General features: G+C 36.8%; 1 protein-coding gene across 1 annotated transcript in view; it reads left to right on the top strand.

Moving 5' to 3' along the window:
* ZCCHC17 (zinc finger CCHC-type containing 17) overlaps positions 1-15,774 on the top strand; it is a 58,720-nt gene that overhangs the window by 14,482 nt on the left and 28,464 nt on the right. The window contains exon 2 of the mRNA XM_051987975.1: positions 9,580-9,694. Coding sequence (XP_051843935.1) covers positions 9,629-9,694 — 66 coding nt within the window. The 5' untranslated portion in view covers positions 9,580-9,628. The remainder of the gene's footprint in view (positions 1-9,579; positions 9,695-15,774) is intronic.

The following is a 15,774-nucleotide window of genomic DNA, read 5'->3' as shown; positions in this document are numbered from 1 at the left end:
CTTTCCTTTCTTTAGTATCTCTTTGGGGTATAAGCCCAGTAGAAAAACTGCTGGATCAAAGGGTATGCACAGCTTGATAACTTTTTGAGCATAGTTCCAAATTGCTCTCCAGAATGGCTGGATGTGTTCACAATTCCACCAACAATGTATCAGTGTCCCTGTTTTCCCACATCCCCTCCAACATTCCCCATTATCTTTTCCTGTCATTCTAGCCAATCTGACAGGTGTGTAGTGGTATCTCAGAGTTGTCTTAATTTGCATTTCTCTGATTATTATTGATTTGGAGCATATTTTCATATGTCTATAAATAGTTTCTATTTCTTCGTCTGAGAATTGTCTGTTCATATCCTTTGACCATTTATCAATTGGAGAATGGTTTGATTTCTTATAGATTAGGGTCAGTTCTCCATATATTTTGGAAATGAGGCCTTTATCAGAACCTTTGATTGTAAAAATGTTTTCCCAGTTTATTGTTTCTCTTCTAATCTTGTTTGCATTATTTTGTTTGTACAAAAACTTTTCAATTTGATATAATCAAAATTTTCTATGTTGTGGTCAATAGTGATCTCTAGTTCTTTGGTCATAAATTCCTCCCTCTTCCACAGGTCTGACAGGTAAACTATCCTATGCTCTTCCAATTTATTTATACAGATTTAATATTCCTAAGGTATAGGCTTAACCAACTTGTTATCCTGCTCAAAAAACTAGTGGCTTCTTGTTACCTCTAAGATAAGGGAAGAGACTGGATCTGTGACTTCAGGGACACTTCCTCCACCAATGCAAGTTGCCTGGAGCACTGAGAGACTTGTCCAGGGTCACATACTCAGCATGTCCCGAGATAGGATCTGACTCCAGGGCTTCATGGTTTGTAGACTAACTCTTTCCATTATACTACAGTTACCTTGCCACAAGGATAAAATATAAAATCCTCAACTTGGCAATTAAAATCCTTCAGGATTTGGCTCTAATCTTTTTGTAGATTGATTTCACATTACTCTCCTCATAACCTCTAAATTCTTTTCTAGTGTGTTTTATTTGCTCTTTCCCATGCATGATATTCCATTTTCCACAGAAAGAAAATTTTGCCTGAATAATCTCAGGGTTTTATATCCAAAGTATATAAAGATTAAAAATATGTAGGATCTAGTGCCCCAGGAAGCAAATGGGCAAAAATAGTTTTCAAAAGATGAATTACAAGCTATTAATAACTAAAGAAAGATTGTTTTAAATCACTAACTTGAGAAATATATTGAAACAGCTCTTTTCCCCCTCATATCAAATTGACAAAGATGACAAGAGAGTAGTCAACAATGGAGAAACTATGAAAATACAGATCACTTAATATAATATTGGTGGAGCTGTATATCCTTCCAGTAGTGCTGGAAAAAATATTTGAAATTGTGCAAAAAAAATGTAGCTAACGTGTTTATGATTCCACTATTATGCATGTACCCAAATTAAATGATAGATAGAAAGTTTCCACCTATATCTCAGTACTCATAGCTGTCCTTTGCATAGCAGCAAACACTTAGAAACAAAGCAACAGCAACATTGTGTGATGATCAACTGTGATATATTTAGCTCTCAGCAATTGAGCAAAACAAGACAATTACAAAAGACATAATGGAAAATTCCATCCACAACCAGAAAAAAAGCTATGGAAATTGAATATATATTGAAGCATACTATTTTCATATTTTTTTCTTGTGCTTTTTCCCTTTAGTTCTGATTCTTTCATAACAGACTAAAATATGGACATATGTTTAAAATAATTGTACTGTATAATCTACTATCTTTGCTTACTATCTTGGGGAGGGAGGGGGAAAACAAGGGCGAAAGAAAATTTGGAACTCAAAATCTTACAAAAATGAATGTTGAGATAAAGTAAGTGCCCGTCTATTATGGAAAAACTAGGCAAATTATTGTACATTAATGTAATAGGATATTACTACATTGTAATAAATGATGAATAGCAAGAATTCAGAAAGACTTGGAAGACTCATGGGAACTGATGATGTCAAATGAAATGAGCAGAACTAGGGAAACAAAATAAACAATGAAGGGGGGGAAACAGTCAAAAGCTAAACATTGAATAATTTTGATGATCAAACTTAGATCTGGAGAAGAGTTTAGAAAATGTTCCTCGTAGACTTCCGGTTAAGATGGCGGAGAGGAGGCTCACAGTTGCATAAGCTCCGCGCTTTCTCTCACTATCCACTTCATTACAAGCCTCTGAATCAATGCTTGACTGAAAAAAACCCACAAATAGTTACCAAGAGAAGCCATCCTTGAGATCCGCCAAGAAAGGTCTGTCTTTACTGGAGGGCTGGGGCGGTTTTAGATCGAGCACAGGCTGAGGGCAGCGGCAGTGAGAGCACAGGAGCAGACGGGAGAGGAGGTGGGGAGTGATCGCAGCCATCTCTGCGGGGAGAGCTTCGCTACAGGTTTGGATACTTTCCTCTGGCAGCAAGTCAACAGCCCAGCAGAGAAGCTAAAAACACCGGGGCTGAAGAATACAACCCCAAACAGCTGGAGTCCCTCAGGACCTGGCCGCCTCCCCCTTCCCCCCCCTCAGTGACTCAGCACGCTCTGGGATCTCAGAGCGCAGGCGCAGCACAGTCCTGCTAGTGCCTCACTGCTGCCCCCTGCAGTCTGTAGAGGAAGCTCGATAACACACCCAGCCCCCCCCCAAAGAAAGACTCCAGTTTTTTCTGTTTTTCTTTGGTAGTTTGTCTCTGATTAATAGACAGAATGAGCAAGAAGCTGAAGAGGACTTTAACCCTTGACAGCTTCTACACAGATAGAGAGCAGACTCTAAATCCTGAGGAGACTAAAAACAGGCAGTCCCCAGGTGATTCCCCAAAGGAGGAGATTGTCTGTTCCTCAGCACAGATGAACCTCATAGAAGTGATTAAAAAGGCTCTCACAAGGGAGCTAGAAGAAAAATGGGGAAAGCAGAGTGAGGCTTGGGAAAAGGAGAGGGAGGCTTGGCAAAAGAGCCTGGAGAAGCCAGTTAAAGAGAGAGTGGATAAAGAAGTAAAATCCTTGAAAAATAGGATTAGTGAACTGGAAACAGAAAACAGCTCTCTAAAAAACAAAATTGGCGAAATGGAAAAAAATTCCACAGAACAAAAGAACTCAATGGGACAATTAGAGAAAGATTTTAAAAAAGTGAGTGAAGAGAATACTTCACTGAAAATCAGAATTGAACAAGTGGAATTGAATGACTTGAGGAGACAAGAAGAATCAGTCAAGCAAATCCAAAAAAATCAAACAATGGAGAAAAATGTGAAATACCTTCTGGGGAAGACAACAGACCTGGAAAACAGATCCAGGAGAGACAATCTGAGAATCATTGGACTCCCAGAAAAACATGATGAAAAAAAGAGCCTGGACACCGTCTTCCAGGAAATTATCAAAGAGAACTGCCCAGAAGTCATAGGAACAGAGGAAAAAATAAACATTGAAAGGATTCATCGATCACCCACTGAAAGGGATCCTAAAATCAAAACACCAAGGAATATAGTGGCCAAATGCCAGAACCCTCAGATGAAAGAAAAAATATTGCAAGCGGCTAGAAAAACCCAATTCAAGTATCAAGGAGCCACAATAAGGATCACCCAGGATCTGGCAGCATCCACATTAAAAGATCGAAGGGCCTGGAATATGATATTCCGAAAGGCTAAGGAACTTGGTATGCAACCAAAAATAACTTACCCAGCGAGAATGAGCATCTTTTTCCAGGGAAGAAGATGGACATTCAACGAAGTAAGCGAATTTCATCTATTTCTGATGAAAAAACCAGAACTTAACAAAAAGTTTGATCTACAAATATAGAACTCAAGAGAAATCTAAAAAGGTAAAGATTAATCTTGGGAACTATATTTTGACTATATAGATGTATAAAGAATACATGTATACCTTGTTCTAGAAATTGATGTGGAAAGGACATTGTACCAGAAAAAGGGTAAAGTGGGGGTAGCACATCTCATGAAGAGGCAAGGGAAACCTATTATATCTGAGAGAAAGAATGGAGGGGGATGAATATAGTGGGTATCTTACTGCCTTCAGAATTGGCTTTAAGTGAAAAATCTTAAGACATATTCAATCTATGGTGAAACTTCTCCCATCTCATTGAAAAGTGAGAAGGGAAAAGTGGAAAGGGAAGGAATAAGCTAAGCGGAAGGGAATACGGGAACTGGGAGGGAAAGGGGTAAGATAGGGGGAGGAACTCTAAGGCGGGGGGAGGGACACTAAAAAGGGAGGGCTGTGAGAAGCAAGGGGTGCTCACAAGCTTAATACTTGGAAGGGGGGAAAGGGGAAAGAAGGGAGGAAAGCATAAACCGGGGTTAACAAGATGGCAAGTAATACAGAATTGGTCATTCTAACCATAAACGTGAACGGGGTAAACTCCCCCATAAAGAGGAAGCGGTTAGCAGAATGGATTAAAAGCCAGAATCCTACAATATGTTGTTTACAGGAAACACACCTAAAGCGGGGAGATACATGCAGGTTAAAGGTAAAAGGTTGGAGCAAAATCTACTATGCTTCAGGTGAAGTCAAAAAAGCAGGGGTAGCCATCCTGATCTCAGATCAAGCTAAAGCAAAAATTGACCTAATTAAAAGAGATAAGGAAGGACACTACATCTTGCTAAAGGGTAGCATGGATAATGAAGCACTATCTATATTAAACATATATGCACCAAGTGGGGTAGCATCTAAATTCTTAAAAGAGAAACTAAGAGAGCTGCAAGAAGAAATAGACAGTAAAACTATAATAGTGGGAGATCTTAACCTTGCACTCTCAGAATTAGATAAATCAAACCACAAAATAAATAAGAAAGAAGTCAAAGAGGTAAATAGAATACTAGAAAAGTTAGATATGATAGATCTCTGGAGAAAATGTAATGGAGACAGAAAGGAATACACTTTCTTTTCAGCAGTTCATGGAACCTATACAAAAATTGACCATATATTAGGACATAAAAACCTCAAACTCAAATGTAGTAAGGCAGAAATAGTAAATGCATCCTTTTCAGACCACGATGCAATGAAAATTACATTCAACAAAAAAGCAGGGGGAAGTAGACCAAAAAATAATTGGAAACTAAATAATCTCATACTAAAGAATGATTGGGTGAAACAGCAAATCATAGACATAATTAATAACTTCACCCAAGAAAACGATAATAATGAGACATCATACCAAAATGTATGGGATGCAGCCAAAGCGGTAATAAGGGGAAATTTCATATCTCTAGAGGCCTATTTGTATAAAATAGAGAAAGAGAAGGTCAATGAATTGGGTTTGCAATTAAAAATGCTAGAAAAGGAACAAATTAAAAACCCCCAGTCAAACACTAAACTTGAAATTCTAAAAGTAAAAGGTGAGATCAATAAAATTGAAAGTAAAAAAACTATTGAATTGATTAATAAAACTAAGAGTTGGTTCTATGAAAAAACCAACAAAATAGACAAACCCTTAGTAAATCTGATTAAAAAAAGGAAAGAGGAAAATCAAATTGTTAGTCTTAAAAATGAAAAGGGAGAACTCACCACTAACGAAGAGGAAATTAGAGCAATAATTAGGAGTTACTTTGCCCAACTTTATGCCAATAAATTCGACAACTTAAATGAAATAGAAAAATACCTCCAAAAATACAGCTTGCCCAAACTAACAGAGGAAGAAGTAAATATCCTAAACAGTCCCATCTCAGAAAAAGAAATAGAACAAACTATCAATCAACTCCCTAAGAAAAAATCCCCAGGACCAGATGGATTTACATGTGAATTCTACCAAACATTTAAAGAACAATTAACTCCAATGTTATATAAACTATTTGAAAAAATAGGGATTGAAGGAGTCCTACCAAACTCCTTTTATGACACAGATATGGTACTGATACCTAAACCAGGTAGGCTGAAAACAGAGAAAGAAAATTATAGACCAATCTCCCTAATGAATATTGATGCTAAAATCTTAAATAAAATATTAGCAAAAAGATTACAGAAAATTGTCACCAGGATAATACACTATGACCAAGTAGGATTTATACCAGGAATGCAGGGCTGGTTCAATATTAGGAAAACTATTAGCATAATTGACTATATCAATAACCAAACAAACAAAAACCACATGATCATCTCAATAGATGCAGAAAAAGCACTTGATAAAATCCAACATCCATTCCTAATAAAAACACTTGAGAGCATAGGAATAAATGGACTTTTCCTTAAAATAGTCAGGAGCATATATTTAAAACCATCAGTAAGCATCATATGCAATGGGGAAAAACTGGAACCTTTCCCAGTAAGATCTGGAGTGAAGCAAGGCTGCCCACTATCACCATTATTATTTAATATCGTATTAGAAACACTAGCCTCGGCAATAAGAGTCGAGAAAGATATAAAAGGAATTAGAGTAGGCAATGAGGAAACCAAACTATCACTCTTTGCAGATGATATGATGGTATACCTAGAGAACCCCAGAGATTCTACCAAAAAGCTATTGGAAATAATTCATAATTTTAGCAAAGTAGCTGGCTACAAAATAAATCCCCATAAATCCTCAGCATTTTTATACATCACCAACAAAACCCAACAGCAAGAGATACAAAGAGAAATTCCATTCAGAATAACTGTTGATACCATAAAATATTTGGGAATCTATCTACCAAAGGAAAGTCAGGAATTATATGAGCAAAATTATAAAAAAGTCTCCACACAAATAAAGTCAGACTTAAATAATTGGAAAAATATTAAGTGCTCCTGGATCGGCCGAGCGAACATAATAAAGATGACAATACTCCCTAAACTAATCTATTTATTTAGTGCTATACCAATCAGACTTCCAAGAAAATATTTTATTGATCTAGAAAAAATAACAAAATTCATATGGAACAATAAAAAGTTGAGAATCTCAAGGGAATTAATGAAAAAAAAATCCAATGAAGGTGGCCTAGCTGTACCTGATCTAAAATTATATTATAAAGCAGCAGTCACCAAAACCATTTGGTATTGGCTAAGAAATAGATTAGTGGATCAGTGGAAAAGGCTAGGCTCACAAGACAGAATAGTCAATTATAGCAATCTAGTGTTTGACAAACCCAAAGCCCCTAACTTCTGGGAAAAGAATTCATTATTTGATAAAAACTGCTGGATAATTGGAAATTAGTATGGCAGAAATTAGGCATGGACCCACACTTAACACCATATACCAAGATAAGATCAAAATGGGTCTATGACCTAGGCATAAAGAACGAGACTATAAATAAATTAGAGGAACATAGAATAGTTTATCTCTCAGACTTGTGGAGGAGAAAGAAATTTGTGACCAAAGATGAACTAGAGACCATTACTGATCACAGAATAGAAAATTTCGATTACATCAAATTAAAAAGCTTTTGTACAAATAAAACTAATGCAAACAAGATTAGAAGGGAAGCAACAAACTGGGAAAACATTTTCACAGTTAAAGGTTCTGATAAAGGCCTCATTTCCAAAATATATAGAGAACTGACTCAAATTTATAAGAAATCAAGCCATTCTCCAATTGATAAATGGTCAAAGGATATGAACAGACAATTTTCAGAGGATGAGATTGAAACTATTACCACTCATATGAAAGAGTGTTCCAAATCATTATTGATCAGAGAAATGCAAATTAAGACAACTCTGAGATACCACTACACACCTGTCAGATTGGCTAAGATGACAGGAAAAAATAATGATGAATGTTGGAGGGGATGCGGGAAAACTGGGACACTAATGCATTGTTGGTGGAGTTGTGAACGAATCCAACCATTCTGGAGAGCAATCTGGAATTATGCCCAAAAAATTATCAAATTGTGCATACCCTTTGATCCAGCAGTGTTTCTATTGGGCTTATATCCCAAAGAAATACTAAAGAAGGGAAAGGGACCTGTATGTGCCAAAATGTTTGTAGCAGCCCTGTTTGTAGTGGCTAGAAACTGGAAAATGAATGGATGCCCATCAATTGGAGAATGGCTGGGTAAATTGTGGTATATGAATGTTATGGAATATTATTGTTCTGTAAGAAATGACCAGCAGGATGAATACAGAGAGGACTGGCGAGACTTACATGAACTGATGCTAAGTGAAATGAGCAGAACCAGGAGATCATTATACACTTCGACAACGATATTGTATGAGGACATATTTTGATGGAAGTGGATTTCTTTGACAAAGAGACCTAAGTTTCAATTGATAAATGACGGACAAAAGCAGCTACACCCAAAGAAAGAACACTGGGAAACGAATGTAAACTATCTGCATTTTTGTTTTTCTTCCCGGATTATTTATACCTTCTGAATCCAATTCTCCCTACGCAACAAGAGAACTGTTCGGTTCTGCAAACATATATTGTATCTAGGATGTACTGCAACATATCCAACATATAAAGGACTGCTTGCCATCTAGGGGAGGGGGTGGAGGGAGGGAGGGGGAAAAAAATCGGAACAGAAACGAGTGTCAATATAATGTAATTATTAAATAAAAAATTAAAAAAAAAAAAAAAAAAGAAAATGTTCCTCATTTCATTGCAGATGAGGGGGGCAACAGATATAGAATATTGTATTCACTTTTGGATATGTGACATATTGTTTGTTTTTGGTTAGCTTTTTAAAAATTGCCTTTGTTGCAAGGGGTGGAAAAAGAGATATAGGAAATGAATGTATTGTAATAACAAAAGGAAACCATAAAAAAAATTAAACCAAATCTGTACAAAAAGTACAAAGTAATTTCTGTGTTAGGGCCTTTTATCCTTAGACCAGGCTATAGACTTTCTGTGGGAGGAGTACTCAAAGGCTGAGCTCAAGTCCCATTTCTTTCAGGAAGCCATCTTATTATTCCAAATCCTGCTGATCTTTCTTATTCTTTAACTCTTTCTAGTCTTAACACCACACACTTTTAACACTTAGTTTCCTATCTGTCCTTTCTTTCCTTAGTCTGTAGAATAGGGAGGTATTGCTGCACAGATCTGTGCAGCACTTTTTCTTCATAGAGTTGTGTATATAGTAAGTATTTGATATCTGTTGATTTCTTTAAATAAAAGCTTTTTACAAGTCTCTTAAATTCTGGACTTCAATTAAATGTAAACTGGTTTAAATAATTTTCAAGGCCCTATTCAATTCTGTAGCAGATGATCTTTGCTGCTTTTAACTAGTCTAGTTACATACTGGCCTTTTTAATTCCATTAAGCCTCTTGGTTTTGGTTTTGGTTTCCCTCTTAAATCTTCAACCACCTGTAGTCTCCTTAGACTAGAAATAATTAGCACACCTTTTATTTATTTGACAATTTTTAAATCCCCAACAATCCCTCAATGAGGAGACTTCCCTGTAGGTCCCATACAAATTGAAAAGGAAGTCCTAAGTCACTGAATTTCTCTATTGACAGTTTAGATTAGCTCCCACTAAATCAAGATTTAAGTCACTTGAGTTGGGAGAGTTAAACCTAATTGGGTAGTTCTACTAAAACCAGCTTGTTATGTTAGCAACTCATTCATCTATCATTAGGTTAAATATATCTAATTGTTTTCTGTCCTTCTTCTAATAAAACAGGAGGCTTGATTGCTTACAAGAAGAATTCAGAAGCCCAAAAGCATTGAGGATGAATCCTGGAAGATGTGAGACTCTGGATGACCTGCCTGACCTCTACACTATCTTCAGAGGAGAGGTATGCCCAAATTTCTGTTCTTTGGAAATTTGGTTTTCCTGGAAAAGCTGATTTCCTGATGTGTTTCTTTGTGGGCATCCTTTCTGCATTATGTGTAGCTAGAATGCTGGACTTAGACTGAGGAAGACCTGAATTAAAAATCCTTTTTCAGACACTTAGTAGTTCTGTGACTTTGGTCAAGTCTCTTCAGTGCTCTGTGCCTCAGTTTTTCCCTCTGTAAAATGATGTGAGTGAGTTGGACACAGTGGCTTCTTAAGGTCTCTTCCAGCTCTTGATCTATGATTTTAAAATCTTTAAGCCAGATGTGAAAGAAAATAGTTGCCTTTATGACTTGGGTAGTTGCTGAGATTAGAATTAATACTTTACAGTAGAAGACATATAGGAACCCTAATTAACAGTAAAAAGGAAGTTGGTATAAAAAAGTTTGTAAGAAAAAAAACATTGCAGCCCTTTGGACATTGGTAAATTCGGACTCTCACGCTTTCCTTGTCAGCTTCACACTTAACAAGCAGTGCTGCTTTTCCTGGTGTTGGAACTCTAAGTCATGACCTTGGATCCATGTAGTCCCAATGAATAGATGAGACAGGGACACTAACCTCTGTGAAACTTGCCTTAAATGAGGAACAGTATATCCCAGTCTTTGGGAACCAGTCCTCAGAGAAGCCACTGCCAGGAGACAGCTTTTTCTGCTTTAATATGAGATATTTGTATATGAAATGCATGGAGCAAGGCATGCCTGGGAAGTGTCAAATTGCTTTCCCCCTTCTGAAGGAGGAAAATTTCCTGAAGGATGTAACTTGATGTCAGTACAATTTGAGTTGAGGATGTTTGGATAGCCTGGAACTACCCAGGGACGACCCAGGAGTAGTCATTCTTCTCTCATTTACAAAATGCCTCTTTTGTGCTCAACCCTGTACTAAATGCTGTGGGGAACCCCAGGCTCCTACCTCAGGGACTTGGGGTACATTGTAGTAGGAGAGATAAGCTATAAAAACATGAACAATTAAAATAACAATATAGATCAGCAGTTCAGTATAATAAGGAAACAGACTCAGCCTAAATGACTTTCCATTTTCACATGGAAGTAAGTGTCAGAGCCAGGATTTATATCAAGGTTTCTTCTGATTACAAAGACTTTCTAGCACTCATTTCTGTGCCTTTCTTAATAAGATGAGAATTAATAGAGTAAATGTGAAATCCTACACCTGAGTTTTAAAAAATCAACTGGTCAAGCACAAGATGGGTGTCATATGTTATATGACACAGATTCAGGTGGTGCAATAGACTGCACACTTAATAAGTGCCCAGAGTGATCTGGCCAACCGCCAAAAATATAGATGCAGCCTGAGGCTATATTCTGGGAAGTGTGGTCTGGAATGAAGGATCTCTGGCTTCTGGAGTCAGATAGCTCACATCTGGAGTCCTGCACTCATTTCTGAGTGTCAAGTGGAGGGATCTAAGGAGGACCCTCAAGGATCTGAAGGGCCTCAAAATCATTCTGAGTTTTAGTTGAAGAGAGTGGGAATCTTTAGATTAGAGGCCACTTGGAAGACAAGTTACCTATTTTCAGATATTTAAAAGGTGCTATTCTAGAGACGTAATCTGTTTAGTTCCAGAGGGCAGAACACCAGGAGCAGTGAAAGAAAATGATAAAGGGGAGGATTTAGACTGAAACCAATACTCAGAGCTATTCAGAATTAGAATGGGCTGCCCAGATAAGTAAAGTGCTCCTTGTTCTAGAACATCTTCAAAGATAACTTAGATGATCATTGCAGGCATTGTAAATGACATTCGTATTTAGGCAGAGACTGGGCAAGGAGACTTCTAAAATCCCTTTTACCACTGGAAGCACATGTTTGTAATTGAGTGAATGGTCCTGGAAACATCAGCAACAACAGAAAGGACTCATGGGCAAATCTTTTCAATTGGAATGAAGGGAACCTGAGAGGAAGCAGAAGAAAAGACAACAGTAATTATCCTTGAAGAAATTTGTGTGGTTAATTCCTGATTCCCAGCAGCTATGCTACTGGCAGCTTCAGCACACTATCCAGAGACCAAGCCGCTTGAAAACCAAAAAGTGGTTTGGTTTGTTGGGGATGTATCTAAAATGTTAAGACTAAAGTCAAGACAGATCAGCGACTGTGCTCTATGAGTTTTGTCTTGGCCAAAAGTACTGATTAATTGCTGGTAAACCTGTTGGTGTCAGTCAACCTGACTTGGACTTCCCAGATATAACAAGGCTGAATATTGGACAATAGAAAATAGAGTACATGCCTGAGCCTGTGCTTGAGGCTCTTCTACCATGATCTGATTGTACTCTGCTAGCATCTCCTTACAGATATCAAAATTGTCTCCATCTCATGATGAGGTTTTAGAGTAATACTTTAACAGAAGCTTCAAATAATTGTAATCTTTAGAGTTGTTAAAAACAATGTAGTGTTTACCAGCTCTCTTTACAGATTCCTGAGGTATATGTTACTCTTAATACCTGCAGTTGGTTCTAGAAAGAGTAGGGGTTAATGCAACTACAAAACACTCTCTATAGTACTAAAGTAGAATTATATTCGTGGGTGGGTCTTAACAATATAATTAAAACAATGCTACCTAAATTAATTTAGTAATTTAGTGCCAAACCAAACTACCAAGAGATTGCTTTAGAGAGTTAGAAAAAGTAATATTCATCTGGAAGAACAAAATGTCCAGATTCTCAAGGTAAGTAATAAAAACAAAGTAGAAAGTAAGAGGGCCTACCAATACCAGATCTAAAACTATGCTTCAAGGTAACCATTTGATGGTAGTTAAAAAATAGAAAAGTTGATCAGTGGGACAGATTAGGTACATAACATAACGAAGCTAATAAATCCAATAAAACTGCTAGAAAAACTGGAAAGCAGCCTGTGAGAAATTAGATGTAGAATAAGGTCTCATACCACAGACTGTAACAATCCAAATGGTTACATGACCTCATTATATAAAAGGTCAATCATAAATGAATTAGAAGATCAAGGACAAAAAACCCTTCTCAGTTATGGCTAGAGAAAGATTTCATGACAAGCCAAGGGATAGAGAAGATCATAGAAGATAAAATGGACTGTTTTCATTACATACAATTGGAAAGTTTTTGTACCAACAAAATCAAGGCAGTTAAGTTAAAAGAGAAACAGCTGAGAAAAAAAAAATCTTTGTATCAACTTTCTCTGGCAGAGGCCTGTTAGCTAAGATATATAGAGACCTGATTCAAACATATGCGAATAACAGCACCATTAGATAAATGGCCAAAAGATATGGAAGTAAAATGTCGAATTATTATATGCTTTTTTTAAAAGTTATCTGCTCATAGAGATTTGTGTTTCATATATAATCCTTTTTCCTGTCCTGTTTTGTGTATTGAAAATTCCTCTCTTTTTAAAATTTTTTTTTTTTTTTTTTTTTTTTTAAGGAAAGGGTTTTGTTTGACCTCCCGAGAATGTTTGGCATTCTTGCAATAAAATGGCAAAGTGTTGTCTTTGTCTCAGGCACTTAGTTTGGGGGAAAAAAATCCTATAACAGTAGCATCTCCTCTAACATCCTCTGATGCTTTGTAGTTGCATGGAGGGAACTCTTGGATTTTTGAAAGCCACAGCAGCAGAATCCAAGCTTTGGCTGGCGCTATCAGGCAGAAAAGTGCTCAGAGGAGAGATTTTTTCTGTTTGTTCTCTCGGAAACATTCTAGGTAGTTGCAGTTCCAATTTTGTCTAGAAGGCTTTCTCACACTGGTGAAACCCCAACACTTGACAAAAGTAATAACTGCCCAATCATACTGTATGATATGAATTTCTTTTTCATTGGAAGTATGTTCAGAGCTCCTGAATAAAACCTAGGTCTGGGAGCTTAAAATTCTGAGTTCTAACATTGCCCAAGTATTCTTGATCAATATAGATCCACTAGAAAATGAGAAGAATGAAAATTTTCACTGTGGGATTTTGGATTGAGAAGTGGAAAACATCTTTCAGGCTATCTTGTCCAACCTTGTTATATATGTGAAGAAACTAAGGTCTAAAAACCTGAAAGTGATGAGTGCAATTTGAATCTTGGGCTTCTGAATCTAAATCCATCAATCTTAACAATGTGCCATTTTAGCTGTGTTAGAATTAAGATTAATACACTGGGGATGGGAGAAACTCCAAGTGAGTAGTCAGGATCTGGGGTCAGGCCAGTTGATTTTGTGACCATAGACAAATCACATGGCATCTCTGTGCTACTATGTCTTCCCCTGGCCTCCATTCTGATCCTTGACGGACTATTCCATTTTCCATCTTCATACCTTTGCCTGTTGTTGACGCACATTCTTCTTCTTTTCTTCCTCAAAGGCTGACTCCCTTGTTCCCCTCAAAATTCTACAGGATCTCCTAGATATTACTACCTTCTGTCACTTTGCACCCAAAAAATTCTTGCAGTTATTTAGGAAATATTTTGTATACATTTAAATGTTATCTTTGCCACAAAATGTAAGCTTCTTGAGGGGAGAGGCTCCTTCATTTTTGTCTTTGTATTCCCAGTGCCTGACACATAGTTTGCATTTCATAAATGATTACTGATTGATTTAACTACAAAATTAAGTTTCATCCTAATTCCTTGTTTGTGAGCAAATAAAAATATTGATGGGAAACTTTGTAAAGTATAAAGTTCATTCATTCACTCGTTTGATAGGCATTTGTCTTGTGAGTTTTTTTGTTTTATTTTTAATTGAATGTTTCTCAGTTCCTGGTCCCAGAACTCTGCCAGCTTTCATAATCTGTTATTTTGTGGGCATCTACATAAGAAGAGCAAGGCTGTTACTGAGGAATAATCCCTACAAGTGGCAAGTTTTTTAAATTACATATTTTACTCTTATTTAATAATAATAATAATCACATACCTCTTCATGGTGCAGAAAGGTTCTTGAAGACTAAGCTTGAAGAGCATAATCTCTGGTATGGGTACTAAGCTGGAAAGACTTTGAATATGGTTCCAGAAATAGATTTTGTCTCTTTGACTTAAGGCCTGGTCTAACTGTTAGAAAGTTCATCACCAGTTTGACTGCAGGGTGATCACATTTTTGGCCAGGGCAACTCACGAACACCATCATCTAAGTTGTAAAGACTGTGTGTAAAGATCTGTCTTGATACCAATCAGACCCCCAAAAAACTACTTTGATGAACTAGAAAAAATAACAACAAAGTTCATATGGAAAAACAAAAGGTCAAGAATTTCAAGGGAATTAATGAAAAAAAAAAATCAAATGAAGGTGGCCTATCTATACCAGATCTAAAATTATATTATAAAGCAGCAGTTACTAAAACCATCTGGTATTGGCTAAGAAATAGACTAGTTGATCAATGGAATAGGTTAGGTTCAAGGGACTAAATAGCCAATAACTTTAATAATATAGTGTTTGACAAACCCAAAGATCCCAGTTTCTGGGATAAGAATGCACTATTTGACAAAAATTGCTGGGAAAATTGGAAATTAGTATGGCAGAAACTAGGCATTGACCCACACTTAACACCGTACACCAAGATAAGGTCAAAATGGGTTCATGACCTACGCAAAAAGAATGAGATTATAAATAATTTGGAAGAGCATAGGATAGTTTACCTCTCAGACCTGTGGAAGAGGGAGGAATTTATGACCAAAGAAGAACTAGAGATCACTATTGACCACAAAATAGAAAATTTTGATTATATCAAATTGAAAAGGTTTTGTACAAACAAAACAAATGCAGACAAGATTAGAAGGGAAACAATAAACTGGGAAAACATTTTTACAGTCAAAGGTTCTGATAAAGGCCTCATTTCTAAAATATATAGAGAATTGACCAAGGATATGAACAGACAATTCTCAGACAAAGAAATTGGAACTATCTATAGACGTATGAAAATATGCTCCAAATCATTATTAATCAGAGAAATGCAAATTAAGACAATTCTGAGATACCACTACACACCTATCAGATTGGCTAGAATGACAGAGAAAGATAATGCGGAATGTTGGAGGGGATGTGGGAAAACAGGACACTGATACATTGTTGGTGGAATTGTGAACACATCCAGCCATTCTGG

Source organism: Antechinus flavipes, chromosome 3 (assembly GCF_016432865.1).
Source record: "Antechinus flavipes isolate AdamAnt ecotype Samford, QLD, Australia chromosome 3, AdamAnt_v2, whole genome shotgun sequence".
NCBI classification, from domain to species: Eukaryota; Metazoa; Chordata; class Mammalia; order Dasyuromorphia; family Dasyuridae; genus Antechinus; species Antechinus flavipes.
The sequence above is the reverse complement of the archived record's forward strand: the minus strand, read 5'-3'. Positions and strand labels throughout refer to the sequence as shown.